We start from the raw sequence: 26,749 nt of genomic DNA on the forward strand, positions 1-26,749 counted from the left end.
AAAACCCCCCACTAACTAACTCAGCAACTGTAACACCCACCACATGGTAAGCACCACTAAACACTAACAAGAGATGGCTAAACAGAGAAATGACACTTGCTGTTTAGTTCCTAGGAACATTTAGCAAAAGAACAGATTCCCAAAAGAGGATATTCTGAGTTTAAAGTACTTTCAAAAAAAAAAAACAAAAACAAAACAAAACAAAACAAAAACACCTATAGGGCGACTATGTCCCGCTAGGTACTTGCCTCTTTCTTTCAACCTAGTATTTCTAACCTTCTGAATTATTTCTTTCTGGGAAGACTTTTCTTTCCATTTTTTTTCCTTTTATGAGACAGCATGTTACTATGTAGCCCAAGATAACCTTGAACTCACTTCATGGCTCAGGGTGGTCTCAAATTTGTAGTGATCCTTCTGTCTCAGTCTAGCAAGTGCTGGGATCTCCGGAATTTTTTTTAAAGAAAAAAATGTATATATGCCCCAATGGATGACGATGTTAAATCTGGGTTCACTTAAAATCTCACTGATTATTTGACTTGGCTCCAAAACAAGAGTTTCCCTTGTATCTTTAAGAACCCTTAATAAAGACCTTTAGATTGAATAAGACAGAGGGATAGCTACAAGTAGCTAGAAGAAGGACTAGCCAATAGAAGGTAAGAGAGCTGCTGAGTGAGCCTCCCAGACAGTAAGAAGTTTGGAGACTGAGCAGTTCTTACTTTTTTTCTTATATCCTTGGTGAGAGACAAGTCACAGAACTGGCAGCCTTGGAGCCAGCCTTGGAGAAGATTTTGCCCTCTCCTACCACTATCCCTTCCTCCATATTATAAAATAATCTGCCATAATGTCTGTGAAACAATAAGCTAGATTATCAATGGGAGTGTGTTGAAACAGATTACTTATAAGTGTTCAAAACCCCTCAGGTAGCTCTCCTGGGACTGCCATGCATACGAACAAGGGAGGCTACTTTAAAGGACCATTAAAATTTAAACAGGCCAATACTGATGAATACCTTAAAAAAAGGTAACCACTCAAGCAAAATCCCTCTTTTAAAATACTTGTATGTAATATGCATACATTCATATAACATTTGTGCTTGGATCAAATCTACTACCCTGAAATTCCTCCCTTGTTCTTAACGAAAGTCAGTGGTGATTGAAGCCAAGCATGAAGAATTATGGCTAGGACTATGAGGCAGGTGAGCTTCTGGCTTAATGATCAAGTGTCTCTCTTCTCGTGTCCTGAGCCACTCCAGCAGCCTTTTGTCATCAAGCCTGTGCTGCTAACAGCAGCAGGGAAGTCACTTTCAGAACCCTAGGTGGGTAAGTGCTCCATATGAGAGTGCTCCAGGTGACAGACAAAACCAGCAAATGGTAAGAGCTCAGGGTGAGAGTCTACTAGTGTTTTAACTTGCATTTTGACTACTTAAAGGATTTTAATCAAGCAGCTTAAGAATGGCTGTGTGGGCTCAGTAAACACACTAAATTAGGTTTGATTTTTTTTCCACTTAACCAGTGGCAAACCCAAGCAACTGCATTACTGGAGGGGATTTAGCTTGAGGGGCTTTATAATCGTTTTCATAAGTGGGCGGCCAAAGTTGTAAATTTCATAAATTCTAAACCCCGACAGACTGCATGGTCACAAGGACCATGCCACTTAAGCTGACAAGTTTTAAGCGGAGATGACATTTAGTTGAACTGTAATTTTACAAATTGTTTGAGTTGGAAGGCTTGTTCCATCTTAAAGTGTTTTCGTCTGATTAGCTGATATAAAATTTGCAGCCCATTTGGAGAGTATGTTGGAGCAGGAGCTTGCCAGCCACTCTTTCCAAGCACTTCCTGATAGTGAAGGGGAAAGGAAGAAAGGGAGTGATGGGTCATGCAGACCGCACTACATGCTCCGGAAGAGAAGCAGAGGTGATGTGATCCCTCCTCCTTGAATCATGCAGAAAGCTCTAGTGGCCTCGGGCAGGCATTTCCTCCAGAGAATTTAAATGTGTTAGAAAAAAGAGTAGAGCAGAATTAAGCTGGACAATAGGAATATAATTGCTGTGTGTTGGGGACAGGGATTAAGCTGCTTTATTGGCTGTACTCTATGAGGGACTTGTTGTCTGCCATTGTTAAGATCCGGAGAAAGGGATGGGGCCTATTTAACAACAAGCAGGGTCACAACAGGATGTCCACATTTCTTTATCCAGAACAGATGTCCCAGTATGGGTCTATTGATTTGGACTCCTTGTCCTTGGGGAGCCGGGGATTTAAAGACCCAGTGATCCTGGGAGCTGAATGAAGGCCATGTGATGCTAAATTTGGTTGGAAATATTTCCCCACCCCTCTGCTCAGAATAGCAGGCTTTCATGTATCATTAATGCTCTTCCCTGGAGTCTGTGTCCTTTCAGTAGAGGAGCCCTTTTAGCAAACCCTCAGTCCTTTCTGCCAGAGCCCAGTGGAGTCAGAAGACTAGAAGTGAATTACAGCATCTGTTACTGGATCCTTGCTTCTCTGCCTTTAACTGGAAGGACAGATTGACTTTCTGCCTTTGTTAATGGAAAATAAATCTATCTTAGGATAGTGACAATCCAAGGTAATTTCTTCTAGGCAAAGAAACATCAGTATCTGTTGAGTTTCCATTTCTCCTGGGAGTGGGGAGTAGTCTGGACTGTGATCTGGAATCAACATATGCCAATCACATCTCCATTCCTGAGCTTTCTGCAGCCTTCGAAGTCAGATGAACAAATCTGGATAATATCTTTCCTGGCCTTTCCCAAAAGCAATCCCACATACTCTTTATTCTTAGTTCTAGGTGCTAAGAACATAAGGAACATGGCAGTGGCCCACTGGGAGGTGTCCTCTTCATAACTGGGGCTCCAATTTCCTTCTAGCCCATTTCTTGCCTTTTTTTCTTTCTTTCTTTCTTTTTTTAAAGCTTGTTAGGTCATATATCTTCTCTGAGGACAGAGCCTCCCAGCTATTTACATTATGTTTTTAAATATTTCAAGCGATAGCTAGAGATTTGTATTATATTGTCCCAGAGGGCACATAGAAACGTGATGAGTATCTTGGATGGAATAGCACATAATCCAGCTAGAATGCAAGCCCTATCCTCCAAAGCCAGGAAGAAATGGCATATCTGACTGAAATAACATCAAGGCACCTATAAGCGTAGTGAACTGAGCCAATGTAAACCAGTGGAAAGAGCACTAGGCCTCCGGACAGGCTTTAGACTTGCCAAACTGTGATTTTTGTAATATTGTCAAAATTTGCCACCACCCATCCTCCCTGAGAAATTTCGTTGCTCTTGTCCTCCATGAGGCTTCAATTTCTTGGTTTACTCAGTGGGCAATGATAATGTGTAGTCCCTGGTGGATCTCCTAGTCATCTGTAAAAATGAATTAGATAGTAAGCTAAGGAATATTTAAGAATCCCGGTAGCCACAAAATGTTCTTTGAGAATGCCCTCTTAAAACATTTGCTACTTGGGAGCAGTAAAAACTGGTGGTGTGTGAGCCATTTGAGCTGGAATGATTATTATGTGGCAGTGTTACAGAAATCCAGCTCCAAATCAAAATTGCTAAAAGCAGGTGGACAGCTTCAAGACCACAATGTACTGAAGGACTTACATAATGGGGCACATTGCATGCTGCTGACGTTTGTTTCAAAAATAACCTTCTTAGAGATACAAGGTGCCCCAACACCAACTTTGATTTGAATTTCTTTAGAGGAAAAAAACCCATTCAGGAACCATCTGAAAAGAGACTAATTGACTTCTTTATTTTTTAACAAATTTAATTCCTTTTGACTTTTTCTTAGGACCTCATGGTAGATATAGAAATGTCTTTGGCAAAGCCTTCTCTGGCTCTGACTTCCTTCGTCATTTTCCTTCTCTGATCTATACTATATACAAAAGGCAGCACTCGAAAGATAAAGCAGTGCCTATCTGTGTAGTTTTCCTGCTAAATACAAATAGTCATTCCCTGTTCCATCTTTTTGTCCATTAAGAACTCTGGGAAATCATCAGAGGGTTTCCCCCCACTTTGTTGTTCTGAAGTAACTTGCAAACCACAAGAGGTCAGGTCTTTCAGAAATGCAAGCCTGTATTTTCATTTTTTTCTCCATTTTTGTCATGAACAGAGACGTTGAAAACTTTCTAATGCCAGAAGATTGAAACTTCTACATAAAGATAAAGGCACATTTAGCTTATGATATCTCTGACAGCAAGCTTTTCCTGCAAGCATGACAGGAAAACCTAGCTTCTATATTCCTAGGTTTCAGAGGAAAGTGGAGTTTGGCAGTCGACTTCTGTGGATTGGTTTGCTGTCAGTTCTCCAGAATCACTTTGTATTATTCAGCTCGGAAAACATCAGAGACTTCGTCTAGGTCAGGAGAGGTGAGAGGATGTTCCTTTAAGAGCCTTCTCTGGCAGAAAGGAAAGCTCTCCCCAGAGCAGCAGAGGAATGAGAGAAAGGTTACTCCAGAAATCTCACCTTTTCAAAATCAAGGCGATGAGGTCTGAATTACTAAACAAAGAGCTCTGTACTTCTCAAATTCCTTCACTTACAAATAGATGAAGTAGAAAGAGAAAGGGATGTGTAGAGATTAAACCATGCAGCAGAGAGGACATTCCAGAGGAGAAACCAAAGCACCACAAGAGAACAGCACTTCATCTGAACAATGTCAGGAAATCTCTTATCCGATGTCACCATGACTTGCTGAATGCTAGGAGGGCACTGGTCTATTTCCAGACCATGCCAGGTTTCTTTGGAGACACTGCAGAACACTGCCCATTCTATTTTGATGGACTTGCAAATTTACACACTAGATCACATCAGATAACTGGAGCAGTAGAAAATGACATACTCAATTTCTTGCCATGCTCCTATACTAAAGCCTCAATAACTTCCCTCTAGAATGGGATAGTATAATGAACTGATTAAAAGCACATGAACTTCATAGATTCAAATCACTATGCTTTTGCTATGGACAGAATGTTTGTGCCCCTCTTCATATGTTCAAATTTTAATCTGTAAGATAATGTTATTAAGAAATGGGGTGTTTAGGAAGTGGTTAGTCCATGAAGCAGAGCCCTCATGAATAGGATTAGTGTTCTTATATAAGAGACTTCAGAGACCAATTCCCCTTTCCCTAATGTAAAGATGCAACAAGCAGCTACAATTTATAAGTCAGAAAGTTCATCATCACTAGACAATGGAATCCTTGATCATGAACTTCCCAGCCTCCAGAATGGTGAGAAATCAATATCTGTTGTTTATAAGCCACTAGTTTAATATACTTTCTTATAGCAACCGGAACAACTAAGACAGACCCTGAAGGATATTTGGTCTTTGGAATGTGACTTCAATTCTTAGCTTAAACATTCTCACATGTAGAATGAGGCTACTAATGGAACTTCTTCAAATGCATGTTGTGAAGATTAAGGTACATAATGCTTGTAAAGTACTTAGCACAGTAGGTAGCAGCCAATGAATACTCTATAAGTGCTGGCTAATAATAACAAAAATAGTACCTTATTTTCCCCACCATGGGCTCAGATTAATGAACCTTTGTCAACCATTATTGTATACAGGTCTTGATTCATTGGAACAAAAGTGAGGCTTCCCTATGTGTAGGGTCATGTATTAAGTGCAGGAAGAGCTATAGGCATGACAATATCCTTTGAGTATTGAGAAGACAAGGGACAAGAAAGAGAAAACATTGTCACTTGGAAAGGGAGAGACTAGTATCCTATGTCATAATGGTTGAGAGAGACTCAGCGTCCTCAGAAATCAACTGGGTTGTCTGCCCCTCTCTGGAAGTAGAAATCCTCTTTCTGATCTCTGGACTCACTTGTGTTTCATCTGAAACTCAGTCCTGCCCCAGTTCCCAGGGCCAAACTTGACCTAAGACAGGTGGTGACCAGATCCAACCCCACAGATGGAGGCGGGGGTACAAGTTACTGTACTGTTTGTCTGGCAAGAGGACAGTGTCCCAGTTTTGATACCTGGGGCCCAGCCTCATTTAGCCTTAGTTCCCATTCTGTCCTTATTTTTAGAAATAAGCTCCTTCCTTTAAGCTTGTTTCCAAAGGCCTATTCTCAAAAACATATTGACTAACCCCAGTAGTCTCTTATGATTGAAGAGTGACACCCTAGTTTGTGCTGGCTACCACTGGAATAATATTCCTCATCTTCAATCCAATAGATACATGGATATTTGCTTCTTATTGGCTATAGCTTTTCAGCAACCCCCTCCCTCAATTCATTTGTCTTCTTAGTATCTGTTGTCTGAACAGGTACTAATATGTGCAAGTGACTCTTGTTTATTAGAACTAAATATCTCCTGCCACCACCTTCACTTTGGTTAGTTTGTTAGCGATTGGTTTACTCAATGGGCAATTCTGGTGGTTAACTGTACTTATGCTCATATGCCTCACTGGTTTTTCTAAGATCTGATGTTCCCTGAGAACAAAACCACTTAAAGCCAAATCACTGAGGAGCTCTGAAAATACCACTGTAGCTGTCTTAAAGTTTTATACTGGTTTTTAGAGTGGTAAATTGCAGTACTGTGCATCTGATTTGCTAGTGTAAAACTAGAGGTAGGGACATAGTTAAATGGTAAACAAATGGTAAAAATCTTAACCAGGGTGGTAGTGTTGTTGGTTGGGATGAAGAACGCATTTAGATTTGAGAAACAATAGAATTCATAGTGCATACTGGTTCATTAGACATGAGGGGACCAATGAGGAAAGATGTCGATACTACTCAGGCAACTACATAGGTAGGTGGTTCTGGTAACTGAGTTGGTGAAATACAGAAGGAATACAGTAGAAGGCAGGCTGTGCTTAATGTGGCCATGTTACTTTTCGTGGACTGGTGTTTGTAGGGCTGTGATCCGGACCAGCAGAGCAGCCCTGGGTCCATTCCTGAGTGGGGAAGCATAGATGAGGAAAAGGCTAGCTAAAAGAGGTAAGAGTCAGTGACATAGAATAGCTGTCAGGAAGGCAGATTCAGTTCATACTGAATGCGCCTCAGTTTATTCATACACCACCTTAAATAATCAACCAAAAGCGGGGAGGATGGCAGAAGACTTCTATTATGTATAGAAGGTAGACAGCAATTACTTCCCTTAATCCTAAAGACACTCCATAGCTGCATGTACTACTTGTCCATCAGGAGCTCCATAGCTGCAGTGTCACTTAGCCTTCAGGGTGAGAGTAAACCCACTCTGAGCCCAAGTCTATTATTATTTAGATAGGAGCCATTCACCACCCAGGCCAGGGCATCCTGTAGCTGTTAAGCTAACATCTTAGAGACAATAGGAGTGATTTAAGGTTCCATTTATGGGTCTCATCATAACTTCCCTCGATTCTAATTTCTTTTTGGTAAAATAACCCTGTTCTCAAAGGATGATATTGATAGGCTACCTTTCATAAGAATCTATTTGGTTTTGAAGGGAACAGTTCCCCATTTCAGCAGCCATAACAGCCTAACATGTTCTTGCCTGACCTTGCCTTGGTCTCTAGGAGGTCAGATGCCTATCTTGTGGCAAGGAACCAATCAGAAGTTAGCTGGTGGTGCTATGCTTTACAGCTCTGGGTGTGCTTTATGGACAAGTGCACAGCAATGACATGCAGAGCATAGTAACTGCCCTGGGAGGCCCTATGGGCCATAACAACCAGTTGACCAATCAACACAGAGAAAGTCCTCCAAGCCTGGAGGCACAACAATCCTGAGCCTGTGCATACCCCTAGACACTCCTGTTACGCTGCCCTATAAGATCTTTGTCCCGTGGTTTCTCGGAGTCTTTCTTCAGCCATCTGCCATGGTGGATGGATGAAAGGCCCGAGCTAACAAGGGGTTAGCTCATTAAACAACTGCAATAAAGCCTCTTGCTGTTTGCATCAAGCTTTTGCCCCCGCCTGGTGATTGGGGTCACCTTGGTCCTGGGCCAAAATCCTGGGGGTCTGAGCCTGTGGGGGTCTTTCAGTTTCACAGACTTATGAAATTCTCAAGTCTGATAAATCTAAAGCTTGAACATTAAATCCACCAATTTTGTTAGTTGAAAAGCATAGAAATACATAACAATGGAACTGAAAATACTTACTCCATAGACAAGTTCCCCAACCATGCCATTCCATATTTTAGTCTCTGGATCCCGTGCTCCATATTTCCCATCACCGACAATAGATAATTTGTATTTGATCCTTACGTGTTTGGCTATTTCATAGGCTAAATCAACACAATAGCCTTCATAGCGCTCATTTCCTTCTAGTTGCTCATGATTCTTTTTATACATTACATATGGTGATTCCTTTGGGACAAGAAAAAAGAACAGAAGATTAATCTTATCCATTTTTTCTAAGAGATTGTAAATGTAATAGGAAGACATTTCCCCCCTCTATTGTCATTGAGGCTTGGAGTATGGAAATGATTATTTTTAAATATTTGACTTAATAAGGAAGGAGCCTCAATCAACTATTCATGGAGCCATGTATTCCTTGGAGCCCTTAACTGCTAATTTAATGAAGTAGGGAAATGTTTAAGTCTTTTTCCCCCTAAAGTTTGAAAGTAGGACCAGTTTTTACTAGCAAAGTCTTTTGATTTTGTCGAATTGGGAAGTACTATCTCCTTTACTACAGAAAGATGAACTGCCTTTGGTTTCTAAGGATGTATCAGTAGAAGGTATAGCCAGCTCTGGCAGGCCATAGGGAAACACTGATTCTCATGAAGCTGGAATGTTTGGCTCACTCTGTTTTTCCATCTGCTGAGCTATATACAGTTCCTAGGATAAGGTGAAGGAGAGTAATTGATACATATTGTTTAAATAACATACTTGTTTTTAACTGAGATATGTATTTCATTAAAAAGTAGCTTTTGGAAAACCATTTTAAAACTGACACTACTCCCTCAAATGTCTGTAGTGCACTGAATTTTGTGGAATAACTCTATGTGGCTAATTGTGCCTTGAAATGGTTCTAAGATATAGGTAGGAAATTATTATTATTTTTTCCATCCTACAAATAGCAAAAATTAAATCCTGAGGATTAGAAAAATTGTGACTTGTTGATTATTGCGTGCCACGTGCGCTCAAGGATGATCCGTAGTCTGTAAGGCTAAGATTTCTTTATTCAGATAAACACCAGCTCAAACGCAAGCAAGAGCATGCCAGGGGCAGCAAGGCAGCCAGGCCAGAGAGAAGGGGCCATTCACAAGTGCATGGTCCCTTAAGAATTGTTCCTGAGTCACCTTAGAACTCCCCTGACCACACCCTCATGGGCGTGTCCCAGCACACCTATCAGGGGGCTACTAGGAGGCGGGGCTACTAGGAGGTGGGGCTACTAGGAGGCGGGGCTACTAGGAGGCGGGGCTACTAGGAAGCAGGGCTACAGTGTCTCCCTACAATGACTTGCACAATTAGACACTAGAACCTTATCTGATTTTCTTTCATGCAATGACAACTGTCTACAGAGTTCTTTCAGGGGATAAGTAGAAGAGGACAATGTAAAATTGTTCTTATTCATTCATTCATTCATTCATCCATTCCCTTTCCGCTTTCTCTCTGTTTTTCTTTTGTGTGTACTTGGCAAATGAACACATACCATGGTGCTTGTGTAGAGGTCAGAGGGACAACTTGCAGGAGTCGGTTCTCTCCTTCACACCTACAGGTGCTAGCCATCAAACTCAGGTCATCAGACTTGGTGGCAAGCAACTTCACCCACTGAACCATCTCCTCAATCCTTTTCTCCCTTCCTTCCTTTCGATTTTTTGATGGAACCTTCATACATACTTAGTTCTGGCCAATTCTCCACCTCTTCCTTTCCCTCCACAACTACCTCCATCCCCTCTGTACATTTTGTCATCAGTATTTTCCCTTCCATGTTAATATCACATGATGTGCTCAGTTTCCCTTCCCACCTGTCCACTAACATCTCTTTGCTCTCATGGACCCAATATCTAGTTTCTTGGCCTTTACTCATACTCTACTTTATATACACATGCTTAGCAATTGGAGACTAACATCTGCACATGAGAGAGAGCATGTAGTATTTGTTTTTCTGAGCCTCAGTCATACTACTTAATATCATATTTTCAAGTTCTGCAAACTTTCCTGGAAATTCTATAAATTAATATTTCTTTATCAGTGAATAAAACTCTATTGTGTATTGCAACATTTTGTTCATCATGGAGAGGTTCTTGAGGGTTCCTAAACAGCCGTCATGTTAGAACTTTTGCATGTAGGAACTCAACACTGGCTGAATAATATGTTAAGAACTGTTCAGAGTACTTAGAACCAAATGATACTTTTGAGAATGCTGTTGAGAAAATCTATTTATTGTATGTCCACACTTACCAGAATGGTAGTCACTACGATGGTCCGGTTCTCTGAGGATGCACTGTCATTGCTGATTTGCTGATCAGAGAAGGGCACAAACCTTTCATATTCGTTCCAGTAACCAGCCTAGAAAGAAAAAACAAACATTTAACCTGGATGCCTATTTTTCTCTCAAAAAACACCAAGTGGACTTCAAGTAGCTGGAGACTTACAAGGACTGGTGCCCTGTTTCTATATGTTACTGCCCTCAGAACTGAAAGGACACACACAGAGCAGTGCTTGTTGTTCCTTTATCTTGAGGATTCCTTTTCTCACTTTACCCTTACTTGACATTCTGCAAAATACTTTAGCAGAAAAATGTTTGGAACTGCAGAATGCTCTTATATAGGAGTAAAAAGCCAGTGAGTAGCCTGGAGTCTAACTCAACTGTTAGTATGATAGAGGCCAACTGGTCATATAAAATTCAGCTACAGAGAAAGGTATTTTGTCCCAAGTTTTTTTTTTTTGGTTATTTTTTTTTTTTTTTGGTGGTGGGTTGGGAAAACGGAAAGAGACCCATTTTTTATTTTTCTCTGCTAAAAATCATATGTGCTTTGGAAGATTCTGTTTAATAGCATCCTGTAAAGTTGGTGATTCCTTCCCTTTGTTCAGAAAACTGTTAATAATTTGAGTCTACTACTTTTATTTGACTAGACTCAGGATGTCAGCCTCCTTTGAAAACATGCACTTGGACACTCTGATTACAAAACTCTATGTATCTTATCTATACTCCTCAGCAAATGGAAAGACACAAACACCAAGTGGGGCTTTTCTTTGTGTATTTCCCACATATCTTCTTGTATGGAAATGCTCTTATCTTTGGAGAGACATTTCTTTTATTGTCTGTTTTGGTTACTTACTTTTCGAGAGCCTGAGACTTTCATTTCGTACACATCAATGGTATAGTTTGTCCTACGTCCATAAGTGTCAAATTGGATGTTTCCAGTCATTCCTTGTACTTGCACCTGGTAAAAAGGAAAGAGGCAAAAGTTTCACTAGCTTTTACATCGTTGTCTCTAGGTCTCTAGGATGAAATCTTTGAGAATTTTCATTTCAGGTTACTGAATTTCATGCAGCAGATCAAGTCTTCACGGAGCTTTATTTTCTTAACAACATGTTTTGCTCTGCCTTTAAGTTATGATGCTTTGAGTAGATATCAGAGGTGGTTATGTGTATGATTCAGTGAGATGTCTATAACCAGTGCTATAGACTTGATATCTTTAGTATTCCCTTCTTAAGAGTGTACTTTAGGCTGAACTAGGTTAATGAATTCTTCTGCATTACGTTTCTTGGGGGCCATCATTGTGTCTTATCTTCATATTTCAATATTTGAAAATAATCTGGTTTCCACAACATGACTCTGTGGTCCTACTCTGTAAAATGGGAAATCCCAGAAGTATCCACCTCTCAGAACTATTTAGATGATTAAATGAGATCTAAGTAATGGCTGGCATGTAGTAAATATTATAGTGCAGTCTAGATATAATAACATTTAATTTTATTTATTACTCTGTGTGTATGATATGAATTATGAAGGTAGGTGCACATGTTCTACAGTGTGTGTGTGTGTGTGTGTGTGTGTGTGTGTGTGTTTAGTCAGAGTAGATTTTTCAGGAGTTGGTTCTCTCCTTCCCCCATGGGATCTTGGGATTGAACTGAGATCGTCAGGTTTGTGCACCAAGCACCTTAACTCCTGGAGTCTTCTTGCCAGCTCTAAGCTGAACAGTTGAATTTAGCTATTTTCCCACTGGGTTGCCCATTAATGGACATCTACTGTGAGAAAGGTAGTCCTTCCCCTTATGTAAACTATATGCCGAGGCACAGACAGGTAGCAGAGAGCATAATTGCCATGGAGAGATAATTCAAAGACTGAGAACATTTGTGAGATTTATGGGACCAGGAATGCAGAATGATAGATAACAAGCTAGAAGTGCTAGAACTGCATTCCTGTATTGAGATGCCAACTTCAGAGCCCACATATGCTATAGTGGTCCCAGGCTCTGGGTCTAGTCTTATGAAAATAAGAGGCCGCATCTATTGACATATTTCCTTGTCTGCTCTACAGTTCAGAGATATCAAATAAAGACTGGGTGTCTGCCTGTCAGTCTATCTGGATTTTTTTAACTTCCTTAGTAAGGGTCAGAGACTTCAAAGAAAAATAATCTCTTTTGCTTTCTTGGGATAAACTGGCAAAATGCCTTTCTCTTCATTTATAGAAAATGACAAGCTAGCAAACAAGTCAAAGACAGTAATGGGGTTCTACTACCAAAGAGAAAATTGATAACAAGGCTTTGGGAATATTTTTTTTTTTAAGAAGTGGATTTCTTAGTACCAGTAGGAGACTATGGAACTACTCTGATATGGCAGTTTGTCCATTGGACCAAACAAACCTAAATTCTAAGCTTGCAGACCACATGAAATGCCAGTTCTAGGTAAAGAAATGGACTTCTGTTGATGCACAACTGACTTATCCAGAAGGATGGAACTAGCCCAAATTGTGATGTCAGACAGAGCAGAGACAATTGTGTAGGACCTATTAAAAAATTCTTCGTTGTTTCACATACTCAGGCCTTCAAGTATCATTAAGAATTACACACTGGATGGGAGGGAGAGGGAACTGGGATTGGCATGTAAAATAAGATTGTTTTTAATTTAAAAAGAAAGAAATTACACATTGCAAAAGATCTAGTTTATCTGAACTTGATTTATGAACCATACAGTCAATAGATACCCTTGAGATGCTAGGACCATGATTCAAGTCTTCGGTGAGCAGGAATAGAATTGGACTACCACTCTAAGTGAAGTATATTTTTAGGGATGTGGTCTGGTATTGAATGTCAGTGACAGGTTCCTACAACCTCATCTAGAATCCCTTTTAATCCAAATAGAATTGCATATGATTTACCCATAATTTTAATCATCTATATCTTTCTGCCTCCCATGCTAGATCGGGAGCATCTCAAGATAAGAGACAACCATTTTCTATATTCTCAACACCAAATGCAATGCAATTCAAATATGAGATCTCCTTAGCTTATCTCATTTGCATACTAATATAGAGCCTGATACATACCCATAGGGGCTTACTTACTGCAGAATGGATAGCATGGTATATATTTATTTAAACAGGCCATATACATGCTTCTATCTAAAAACAGTGATTTTTGTTTCTAGATTTCTTTAGAGGATGAAATTGATTTATTGAGAAACAACTATGTGTTAGTCATAGAAAGGATGTTTGTACATTATATAATCTCACTTTTGATAACCTCAAATAAAATGGGAGTTTTTAATGTGGTAAAGTGTGTAGTATTTTAGATCAACCTCATTTTAAGTCCCTTTGAATAGCACAGTATTACTGAGGAATCATATGCTTTTGGAAAAGGCCATTGCTTCCCAGATGTTTTGGAGCAGTACAAACACTTTGGTCTGTAAAAAGAGTTGAAGGACCCCTGTGATCAGGTGAGTGACCATTAAGAAAAGGAAGGTGACTTACTGGGCTTATCATTTCAACTTATCTGTGTGTTAGACATGCAGAAACTTTCTGTGTGATAGGATAGTTGGTCTAATTATTTTGTAGCCAAGTTTCTTATTTTCTATTCTGGTGGCCACTTTTCTCTTTGGGGAAGGTGGGGTTTGTGTTATGAATGGCCAATCAATTAGAAATGCTGGCTCCTGCCCCATGAGGTTTTGTTGATGAAAACTCCTTTTGATTCACTCTGAGGCAGTTTTCTATTTCACTCATCATTATGTTCCACCTGACAATACAAATCTTGTAACTGCTAGGAAGGTTGAATTTAATTAACTGCTCTTCAAAATCGTGCAGTGCTACTTCCATAAAACTACACTTAGGGCATTTGTTAGGGAATTGACATAATGGCATAAAAGTCTGCATGATAGGAGGATGACTCATATCTCTTTCTTGGAGAAAGACACAGAGGCTACTAACCTCTTTTGATTGAATGCATCCAACTTGGCAAGTTTAAGGCAGCAGTAAGTGAGCCAATTACACAAAACGATGTACGTTATGAGGCTGTTCCCAATTCTTCATTGCTGGATTGTGCACAGAGTTATCTTACGATGGCCTATCTCTTTGTTCATTTGGATGTCCCAAACACCAAGATAATTAGTTGGAAAGAAGAGATTCTTGTCCTCTTGAAGGCTCATTTTAATGCATGCAGGCACATGTGTCAGGCATAAAGTAAAATATTCAGGAAAGAGCTCTTGCTTGGAAAGCTGCAATGAATGGGTGATGTTGCTTCTAGTGTAAATAGTGGAATCTGTTCAAAGGACACTGCTTGAAGCCTTAGATGATCTCCTACCCAGTAAATACTAAAAACAAGTGATCTATTTGATGGTCTATCCATTGATTCCTTGTACTTTTCTTTAGGCTTTTTCTTTGCAGCACTGGGCAAAAGCCTCTTAAGTAGGCCTAGAAATGCATCATGTTCCTGCATTCTACCATGCAGAATAGTACAAGTGTTCTTTTTGACAACAGAAATACTATCACACTGGCTCAGTTCCACAGTCCATTTGGCTCATAATTTGTCTGATGAGCCCAAGGATGCTGCTGTCCTTTGTAATGCTTATCTTGAAGTTAGGAACATCTTATAAAATATCCAAGTCTCCCTAGGAAACGTCACATTTGTAGAAGATATATTATTTTGAACCTACTTATACATTTAACCTATAATTTCAGAGGGTACCAAGTGTTTCATTTACCTTCTACAGTGCAGCATCAAACCAAAACTTTATTTGCCCTAAATTTACTATATTTTTCAAAATTCATTGTAGAACATTTTATTGCTGGAATTCTAGATTGGGGTGAGCCTCCATAGTTATCTTTTCTGTACAATATGAGATGCTGTTCCTTTTAGTACACCCTCTTTCAAGACTGAGGTCTCATTTTTATTCTGTCATTTATAAGACCCATCCACTCCAATAAACAATTTTCTTTACCATTTTCAGAGCTCTCTCAATATCAATCCCTTGACTCCAGGGCACAGCAGGGTTTGCTAAGCAGTCTCCAGCACTGCCTCTGCGGGATACATCCACTCGCTGCCTCCTCAGGTATCGAAAGGCTTCTGCTATGACCAATATTGCATCGTGTGTCAATGCAGATGTGTACTAAAATAGATGCATGAAAAACAAGATAACATGATAAATGACATCATTCAAACTTGCCTTGTTCCTTATGATTCTCATTCACCTCTACCTTTCACTCTACAAAGATATCATCCTAATTATGTGAGTTGGAAATTCTCTCTGGGCAAGCTTGACGTTGATGCATTCGACAATGATGCCTCTTACCTCATGTGTGCACATGGTAGGATTATTAAGATCAAATGGCTCAAGGGGAATTTCTTTCTTGCTCTCAATATTGCTTCATATCAAGTGAGTGACTACAAGAGGCTGGGTCCTTTATAAGGGAAGAAATGCATGTGATGCTAAGGGATGGCATGTATAGATTAGAGAGGAAACAGCGTATCCTAAAGCAAGACTGAGTTATTGCTGCTTGTAATAGAAAATTCAGATCTGTTGTTTACTTAGGGAAAAATGGAAATAGCTAAGTTAGACAGCTTGAAATTAATTTGGAAGGAAACATTAATCATTTCTGTCTGGACCATGTTTGCAGCAAGCTAGGACCTCTGGCCAGCAATAAATCAGTTTTTGTTTCCCAGGGGGTAGCAAAAACCAAAGATGCTTTTCAATTGTAGAAAATTACAGTTGTTATTGAGTTTTAAATCTGATAACATCAACAATTTGTAGGCAATGCTTCATGATGCTACCTTTTTCAGGCAAGAATACTTACTTTCTCTTCCTTGTATACAGTGATATGTTCTACTAGGGATGAGGGTAGTCACTTAACAGAAGAGATTATCTGCAGTGTGAAATGGTGGATGCTTTTCTATTAAATGAATCAACAAAGCATGATTACAATAATCTGGCCTCTGTTTTGCAAGAGTTATGAATACTTGTAGAATATGGAATCTATTGACGTTTTAAAATGTAGCAAAATGTCCTAAGGGGAGTTCTTACTGTATAAAAGGCTGTCCAAATACAATTGGGAGCGAATACATTGTTGTCTCTACAACTATCAATTTGTTTTTCTCATGTTACTTTTCATTCAGAAGCAAGTCATCAAGTATGACTATAATAGGGGCATATTTTCTTTCATGAAGAAAAATCTTTGTGTTTGCCCATTCTAGCACTACCTAAAGCCAATGGTGATGATTTTCTTTCTAACCAACTGCATAAATTGTCACCAGTCTTAATGCAGCTCTTCTAAAGCTATTCTAAAAGAACAGTTTAATTTTGTACTTTATTCAGTTTCTGTTTACCCATGCATGAGATTGCCCTCTCCATATAAAATAAACCCCCAAAGAAATGTTTATAAAATATAGATTAAATAACATCTGGATTTTAATTTCTAGAAAAATTTCCCCAACTCTATATATTCTATATCAAGTATTAAAATAGAGACTTTGATTCATTCAGTACAAGGCTCAATACTTTCTTAAACCATTTATAGGGTTTTACTTATAACATTAAGCATTTATTTGTAGTAAACACTAGCACGTTGCATTACACACACTCATTGTTATTAATGGGTATCTGAGATGGTTTTCATTATCCTTTCTACAAGTTATACATCTTCAGAGCAGAAATAATCTACTCTGCAGTATCTCTCTTTATATCTTTTATCTTTGTTCATTTTCTTACATCTAACACTGTGTTTTTAAAATTGTTGAGAACCCTTAAAATAATGAATAAATGTATCTTTGTCTTCTATAGCTGCTAAATCGAAACATCACAAAGCAGTGTGGTTAGGCAATTTAATGGAAATACAATCTTTCATAAGCTCACCTAAATAGCAGGAGGAATCATACCAGTTTAGTACACTAAAAAGGATTTGATTATAAAACATTCCTCATTGGGAGGGTGACACCAGGTCTGACCAAAGGGCTGGGTGCTTTAAAATGGGACCTCCCTGGAAACTTTGGCACTGTAGTCTGTACTACAACCATACAGTTAGCTCCTAATTAGTGAGTGACTTTACTGAATTGTAAAATTATGTTTAGCTCATGAATTTTCTAGGGCATTTCAATTGTTTAAAATTTGTACTTGAATTACATTCTGATGTGACCCATTTAGGGTAGTCCAGAATGCATCTCTTCTTTTAACTATGACCCTTGCTGTTCTTCTCTACCCTATTATAATTAAGGAGAAAGGAGAACTTGAAAGTATGAGAAAGGAAACCTTCCTCAGTTTCCCTTTGAAAAAAGGAAGGCTTTAACAGTACTTGACTCCTCATCTTATATTATGGCCATAGTACACATTTTCACTATAACAGCAAAGAATTAAAAATTAGCTTCATACTTGAATTGGATATATGTATATACTCATTCCCTCAGCACATCAGTTCAAATATAATGTATATATTTATAGCCATTTGTGCATGAATATTTTCCCCTAATTTGTCCATTTTAAACTCGTGAGTAAATAATAAGATCTCTAACCATAGGGAACACATAGGGAAAATATGCACCCTAAATATGACTTTCTGCTTTTAATATTCTTATCTAGATTTTGGGAAAATGAGCAACTTAGGCAATCTAATTATTTTAAAAACACTTTTGCACACAGGCAACTGTTTCTGTTCAATATTTCTGTACATAGAGGTAATACATATTCTACATTACGGACTAATTCACTTGGGTGTTCTGAGATTCATGGAACTTATTATCATGGAGCAATCACATAAATAATGTAAAATCCAATTTTCTGTTTCAGACTATCAATCTTCTTTACCTATTTCCACCACCTCCACCCTTTGCCTGATTCAGGTTCTTGTAATAGTGTAAATTACTATGAGAATATTAGACATGAAATTCATTTAAAAATTAAGGTTAATTTATTTTCAAAACTAGATTTTTACAAGATCCTATTCTCTATAGTTCATTTGGGGGTGGGGTTATGCAATACAATCAGTTGCAGCTGTCTTTTGAAGCATATTTGAATGACTTCTGGGGGAAGACCACTTGTTTACAGAATGGTTGTGAGTGTATAACATCCATATAGAAAAGTTATGGAAAGCTGTCCTTCATTGTCTATGTGTCATGGAGCATTACCTTTAGTGGTGCATTCTTGGCTTCAGGAAATTCCCTTTCATCCAGTCTCACCCAGCGCTGTATGAACTGCTGAACCATCGGGTTTTCGTTGTTGACAATCTGGAATCCTGTAATATTGGCTCCCCCATGCATGACTCTTTCCAGTAAAATGTCAGTAAAACCCTGGAAAGACAGTGAAAGGGATCATGACTGTGAGAGACATACGATTCTTACATTATCTGTTGGAGACTAAGGATAAGATGAAGGATTCCTTCCCTGGGGTTACTTATTAACAATAAAGGAGGTCTTTGATGTGAATCTAATTTATAAGGCATCATGTTTTTGAAACTATAGGCACAATGGAGAAATGGTACATACTTCCATTTTCCTGTCTGTGACTTTATTCGATTTAGGCACCACAGGAACCAACAGCATAGGTTCTGCTTTCAAGCAAATATTTTGTTTCATTTACCTGTATTTTCAGTCTTCCAGTAGAGTTATATTTAACGCTGTGTAACTAGAGAATGTGGAAGACATTTGACCATTAAGAAGTGCTATAAAAAAATCTTTCTTCACCTTAACTTGCTGAACATAGCCGAGTGTTTCAGATTCTTGTGATGAATATTTAGACATTTTTGATTCACAGAACTACCAGTGAGTGAAGCTGACAGCTTGCTTGTATATGATGGCATAAACCCCAGGGTGCGTCTCACATGAATCCATAAATGAGTCTTGACATCTGTATAGCATCCACCATTTGCTCCTTAACTTGCTCTGGTTACCATCTGGTGTCTTTGTCACCCAAGTTCTTCAAAGTGCTTTCCCCAGGGTTCACACCTAAGCCTTTCCACATGGGCACTGCCAACTCCATTGGGTATTGGTGTCTTCTGGGATACCTTACCCAGGAATTGCTGCAACTTCTGTTGGACATGGGTCTCCTGTGCTTTGTTGCTCATGTGTTAGAATCCTTAATGAGTGAATGCCAGATTTCTAAATCAATGGGAGGGACGGTGGAGGAAATCTTGATGGAGTTGGGGGAGAGGAAACAAGAAGAAGAATATATTGTATGAAAAAAACTATTTTCAGTAAAAAAAAGAAAAATGTGCTTATAGGAAGCAGATTTCTGTGGCAGTAAGGAGGAAAAAGATAGTAGCAGCTGGGAATTTCCTTTATATTTCAAATATAGGAGTTGGCTAGTTCTGAGTTTTCTTCCAACATGGCTGTTACTGGAATTCAGGTGTATAGCCTGTGAACCTCATTGCTCTTGCATTCAAAAAGAAAACAAGAAAAAGAAATTGGCAATGGAAACGGATTTATTTATCATTTGGGAAAATTGTGGAATGTGCCTGTGGCAGTTTTACTGCTTACACAAATCAAGAGACCAAAATTTGGAAAATATATTCATTTTAAGAGTGAATTGAAGGAGAAAAGGGAGGAAAGGGAGAAGGTAGAAATGCTGTAAATACAGTACTCATGTATGTAATTCTTTTAGAAAAATAAACCTTTGAAGTTTAGATTATCTTCAGATTTTTGTGTGTGTATGTGTTCATGCGCTTATGTGTATGAACATACATATGTGTGTACATGTGTGTGGAGACCAGTGGTCAGTATTGAGTGTTTTCCTCAATTGCACTTCATTTTCATTTTTTTTCTGAGACAAGGCCTCTCATTAAACCTGGAGATCATTGATTGGCTATGTTGGCTGCCAATTAGCTCCAGAGATTCTCCTGTCTCTTCCAATACCCATTGTCCCACATTGGATAACATGCCTGCATTAACATGCCCACCTTTCATACATTTTTTTTAGGGACTTGAATTCAGGTCCTTACATTCTTTTAAGTGAGCAATCTCCTAGCTCCACCTTACTTCAAACATTTTATAGTGTAAGAAAATTTCAAGTATACAGAAACTTTGAAAGTAATAAACAACGAACACCCTTATAGTCAATATTCATATTTTACTACTAATATTCTCTTGTCCACAAGTCAATTTCACTTTTGGAATATATATCAAGCAAAATAAATGGTTAGTAAGTACAGATATTAGTATCCTTTACCCCCAAAGATTTAATACATGTGCCAATAATCCCATGCTTATATATTCCTTCCTTCCTTTGTGTATTTGTGGTATGCATTCATGTGTGTGTAAATGTGTATATACAAGTAAAGTTTTTTTCTTTTTGAGGTTAAAATTTATATTTAATGAAATAAATAAATCCTTAAAGTATATTTGATGTGTTTTGATAAATGCATTCTGTCTATATTACCCATATTATTATAAATTATTTTCTTGTTGTCTGTTCAAAACACTTTCTTTGGAGTATGGTAAAGAAGTATGAATATATCTTCAAGTGCAGTTATTAATTAACATTCAAATACTGAGCCCCAAATATAACCAGTACTCAGAAATGCTCCATGTCTCCCTCTCCAATCATCAACACTGACTTTACTCCCTTAATTTCAGAGTTCTTTAAAATGACTCTGAAAATGGTCTTAGAAAATATTTTAGTGAGACACTTTCTCAGTAATTAGTTAGAATCCCCATCATCTCCCATTCATTGCGAGATATGAATTTAAGAATATTGGAGAAGGAGCCAATTAGTTTGGCTTGCATATTAAGAATCATTCCTCCTTCCTAATAACCACAAGGCATTTTAAAGTTAATATTAAGTTGTTATGATGAGTTTTCTCCTAAAGGATCCCTTCATGAGAAATACTATGACACTATTTTCTCTAATTTGCTAACCCCTGAACTAAAGTCACTAGAGAAACAAGCTTGTGTATAAAACCCAGCAGAGGCTATCATTGCTATGAAAGTCTATTACTCAACTCCCTACTCCCCAAATGAAGAAAAATAGAGAATATGACTTTAATTAATAGTTTTAATTTTACCAAGTGAAAACATATTGGGTGGTAACAGATACTGCACAAGAAACTGACTACCTATTTGCAAACTATTATGGGTGAAGGATAAGGTCCCTGATGCTTTTGTCAGATTTCTTCTTTAGGTAGGTGAACTACAGTCTTCACAGTGGTCAAACTGGGGATAAGGCTCTTAAAGTCTCTCTAAAGAAACTCAATCAAATAATCACTGAACACATGGATGATGAAAAGGTTCAATAAAAGGGTTTCGAGGAGGGTCAGTGTCAGAAGAAAGTCAAGAAAGAAGGTTTTGGTGGCTCCTGCTCTGTCTTCTATATTTGTTCCACTTTTAAGAGACCTGCTTTATTTTCTAGTTTTAAGTAACTTACTAGAGTCTATTGTTGTGTACAACTATACTGGATAAAGTTACAAACTGAGTCCCCAAACTACCGACAGTTAGTGAAATAACTATTATAACAAAGCTGATTAGCAGACATATTATAACAAAGCTGACTAGTAGACTAAAAGCATGGAATGGCAGGACTTGGAGGAATACAGAGGAGCAGTGATGAGTATAGATATAAAGGCAAACACTGCTAGACCCCTATCTCCCAAATTTTTAAGCACTATGCTTTTTCATAATTTATGGTTAGATATTAGTCATTGGGTTGGACACACACAGCTCTTCATAGTGTTTTATTGAAGTTATGTATCCCTGAAACCAGAGTAAAGACACTAAACAGAACAGGATATCCCCAAACACATAGAGTATACGAAAAGGAGGCTCAAATGATGGTTACAGGAGGGTCATGGTAAGCTAAGGAAGTTGGAGCTGGCAACTAGCTCACTATATACCCATCTGATTAAGACATTGATCATTGTGATTGTTTCTAACTGTTCAAAATTATCTTCTTGCTTGGTTACAAGAGACCTTGAGGATGGTTTTGTGGCCAAGTCTATCTAAAGATTGTATAAACATAATACTATTGAAGAGACCTTAGAAACTTTGGATGATAAAAAAAGAAAAAAAGGTGAAAGACACTTAAAATACTAAGTTTTGGCCTATACATTCTGAATAGGGGCAGGGGATGGCTGAGTCCTGGTCCACATTCATTTGTTTTATCAGTATTGTAAGGAATTTATCCAATCTACAGTTCTTACCAAATTTACTTTTAAGAGTTGCCACAAAATGGTATGAAGCTGAGAATAATGAGACCATCTATTTCTAAAATTTCTACAAGTGCAAAAATCAACATTGACTACTTGGACAGTGAAGGGAAAATAAAAGGAAGAGTGTCAGTGGTGGAACAAGCTCAGAGAAAGAGGTGCTGAATAAATTGCAGGATTCAGCTAGATCCGGGACTAACTTCATTCAGATTCAACTTAGCAATTCAATCAATGTTTTCCTTTACAAAGATCTAGCTTATACTGTGAGATACTATAATCTTTGTGGATTGAATCAAGCCTGATTTTGCCACATATTTACCATGACTTTGACAGAAGAGCTATGACTATGAATCATTTAACAACCATGAGAAGACACATCAAGATGGAGGAAAAGAAAGATCCCAGCTCTTCCAAGATTCGGGATCTCAGTTAAAGACAAGAGATGTCTAACTCTTGCGATCTATGAATAACATTCAAAGTATTCAGGGGAATATCAATTTCTGTATTATTTTATTAAATAATTTTCATCATATAAGACACTCACTGCCATTGGGGTATAAGATTGGTTCTAATCTTTTTTTTAAAAAATCATTTTTTTATTTGAATTAGAAACAAGATTGTTTTACATGACAATCCCAGTTCCCTTCTCCCTCCCGTCCTCCCCTACCACCCCTCCCAACTAAAAACCTACCTATCACATATCCTTTTTTCTATTCTTCCCCTGACTCAACCTTTCTGATTCCTCATGACCTCTTCATCCTTCCTCTTCTTCCCTTCTCATTCTCGAAGCTCCCTCCCCCCTCTTCCCATGCTGTCAATTTGCTCAGGGGATCTTGACCCTTTCCCCTTCTCCAGGGGACTGTGTATGTCTCTCTTAGGGTCCTTGTTTACTAAGATTGGTGCTAATCTTTAAAAATAATATAAGAACAGTAATGACAGGCAGGAGTCCAGCCAGTCACCAGGGTATGTGAGTAGGGCAATGGGTGAGTGTTAGAGGTAGGAAGGACACAGTGGCAGGATGAGGGAAGTTAGGAAAAATAGTCCTATGTAGAGACAGGCACTGGATGATCATAGCTTACAATTTACTGTTATTTCATCATGTAAAGGAATTTCACTGCTTCAGTTGTCTGCCTGACCTCATAGGAAAAGCTAAGTATATTGAAAGGGAGTCTTCTTAAATCTCTGGAAAGATACTAGTTTCATAGAGAAGATAACAAATTCTGTATTAGAAAAAGAGTAAATAGAAATGGGAAATATCATTGAAAAAACAATGAACTTATAATTGACATCTAACAGGCAAAAGTGGTCTGTTATTTATGGCTTACCAGTTTCCATTCTAACATGTATTCAAACATAGTTTTATATTAAATACCACTGATTGAACTGTTAACATTTGTAGTTAAAATCCCAAGTAACAAAGAAACTTTATTGTATGGAGAAATTTAGCAAAGAAAACACGATAAAAGAGGCGACCCAAGCCAGGTATTGGTGGTGCATGACTTTAATCCCAGCACTTGGGAGGCAGAGGCAGGTGAATCTCTGTGAGTTCAAGGCCAGCCTGGTCTATAGAGTGAGTTCTAGGACAGGCTCCAGAGCTACAGAGAAACCTTGTCTTGAAAAACCAAAATAAAAGAGGTGACCCAAAACTATCCACATGGGAAGAGAGTGGATGGAAAGAACCACGGAGTTAGGAGTTTTCTTTCTACCATGGTTCAAACTGTACCATGTTTCTGATCCTATCTCTAGGTTACATTTTGATATGTGTAAATACAGTCTGTAGATACAGAAAATAGACTAGCTTATTTGGATAACTTACTTATAGATAGTAATATAAGGGAGCTTACTGACAACTATCTAAGGTATAAGAGGAGGAAGAAGTGGGAGATTGTGGCAAGGGGGAAACTGGAGATTAATATTTTTATTAAAGGCAGATATGAAGAAGTTTCCTTCTTGCTTTGCCTCTTGTCACAAAATGTTCAGGCATTTTGAACATCCATAGATAAAACTAAGGTTCACTTCTTGTGCTGACAAGAATTTTTGGCTGAAACTCACTGAGACCAGTCCAGTGTGTTTTCTCTAAAAGAAAAATAGAACAGAAAATTTCACTGATTACATGGGAGGTAGAAGGAAAAATGAAAATGGGAAGATAGTGAAAACAGAAAGGAAGGTTAGAGAACAGCATTGGCTACTGAGCAGGAACGGGCTGACTCTAGGTTCAAAGCCTTTTCTATCACACTCATTCTATTCCATTTCAGGGCATTTCACCTTTTCACAAACTCTGGCTAATGTTCACTTCTTGAGATGACCACCTATAGACTCAGAAGTGGGAGGGAATATATACCAAGTTGACTGAAAAGTTCAGAAATAAAATAGTACAACAGAAACATCCACACCACACCCGGAAAGAGAAATGTGAAAATAGTTGTGTGAAGGTTATCTATCGTTAGAGACAAGAGTGTCAGGAGATAACTGCTTAGTAAGTAAGGGTAGGAATTGGGCCATTATTGCTGGGTTTTCTGTTTGTATTCTAACATGACCCAATGCTACTTTTCCACCAGTATGCTAGATTTTATGGGTGGCATGCACAAATGCAACCTGTAGGTACAGAAAATTGGGATTAGATGGGCAGCTTTGGCAAAGAGATCACCAAAATTATATTCATAATGCAAGAAGGATTTTTAAAGGCAATGTTTGTTCTGAGGAAGAGAATAATCAAAGTGGAGTGATTTTATAGAACGTGCTGCAGCTGACTGGAGCTTGCTGTAGTTGTCTTTTTATCAAATCAGCTGGAGCCACTAATTTTCTTGTTCACAAATGTCTCCAAAGTTGGACTTCTCCTGATAATCTAAAGAAGTGGGACTATTTTCCCAGTCTCACTACAATCTCTGTAAATAAAGCAATGTAATAGGTAAAACCAGAAACGCCAATATATGAAAGTTATGGGTAGAATGAATGAAGGTGACAGAGTGGCGCCTACTGTTGGGCAGCACTCGGTACACTCCTCCTTGCCTTCTAATGCAATCCAAAGCATTTCTATTGCATTCTGTAGCTTATCCGAGTAAACACAATCAGAAGTGTATGGAAAACAGATAAGTGTCTCCCAACAACTTCATCAAGGACACTGATGTGATAACAATAACCACCCCACACCACAGGATTAAGTGTGGTAAAGAATAATAAGGCTATATTCAAAGGAGAGTAGTGGGTGTCTCCTTTTGTATCGCAGCAGATACTTGCAGCTTCTTGATGCAGCTATGCCTCCTATCATAACTTTCCAAGACATTTCACTTTTTTTAAATTGTAGATTTCATTTTGTGAGCTGGCTACTTGAAAACATTTTGTGGGAATATCGAGTTCAAATCTCATTTATACCTCTGAAAACCATGACACCATGGAAATGTCCACTAGGCACCTAAAGTATATAAAGGAAAATACAGGGTGTTAAAGTTAGTGACAGAAGTTAAGGGTTCTGTCTCTGGGGAAGAGGTTAATGGCTGCTGGCTCCCACTCACTTAAAATATCACCATGTTGAAGGCATTTGCTTTATTCCAATGTTTTACTGGACTTTTCTTTTAGAGCTGCCAACACACCAATCTCAAGTTTGTATATTAATGTTGTTTTAGCTTGAGTTACTATTGCTGGGAAGAGACACCATGACCAAAGCAACTCTTATAAGAGGAAGAATTTAATTGGGGGATTGTTTGTGGTTTCAGAAGTATAGTCTGTTATCATCATGGCAAGGAACATGACAACAGACAGATAGGGTGCTGGAGAAGTAACTAAGAGGTACATCCTAATATGTAGGCCAAGAGAAAGACACCCAGCTTAACATGGACTTCTGAAATACACCTCTTCCAAGGCCATACCTCTTAATCCTTTTCAAATAGTTCTACCCCTTAATGACTAAACCATTCTTACTCAAACCACCATAAATGCCCAGTATCTCTAAAACCTCAGTAAAATATCTTACATGATAAGAGTGGTTACCAAACAGTAGGAATAGGTAAGTAAATAAAAGTAAGAGGAGAAATGGGACAAAGAAGAAAGCTAGAAAGTTAGGGGGAAGGAACTGGTTGAGGGAAATCTGCCTGTGTTTTAGCTCTCCATCTAGCTCTATCATTTGAGAATAAGTTTTGATTTATTTCACAGATTCCTAGATACAACTAGAGTCATAAACAGACATACTCCATTGCATCTTGCAGACTGAGGCCTGGTTCCTCCCAAAGCATCAGCAAAACACTAATGCAA

General features: G+C 38.4%; 1 protein-coding gene across 2 annotated transcripts in view; it reads right to left on the reverse strand.

Moving 5' to 3' along the window:
- The window catches only part of LOC100770349 (glutamate receptor 3), a 268,038-nt gene that overhangs the window by 60,713 nt on the left and 180,576 nt on the right, over positions 1–26,749 (reverse strand). For both annotated transcript variants that reach the window (XM_035450026.1, XM_035450028.1), the window contains exons 6-10: positions 18,495–18,656; positions 15,322–15,489; positions 11,223–11,327; positions 10,342–10,449; positions 8,095–8,301 (exon numbers count right to left, since the gene is read on the reverse strand). In XM_035450026.1, coding sequence (XP_035305917.1) covers positions 8,095–8,301; positions 10,342–10,449; positions 11,223–11,327; positions 15,322–15,489; positions 18,495–18,656 — 750 coding nt within the window. The remainder of the gene's footprint in view (positions 1–8,094; positions 8,302–10,341; positions 10,450–11,222; positions 11,328–15,321; positions 15,490–18,494; positions 18,657–26,749) is intronic.

Source organism: Cricetulus griseus, chromosome X (assembly GCF_003668045.3).
Source record: "Cricetulus griseus strain 17A/GY chromosome X, alternate assembly CriGri-PICRH-1.0, whole genome shotgun sequence".
NCBI classification, from domain to species: Eukaryota; Metazoa; Chordata; class Mammalia; order Rodentia; family Cricetidae; genus Cricetulus; species Cricetulus griseus.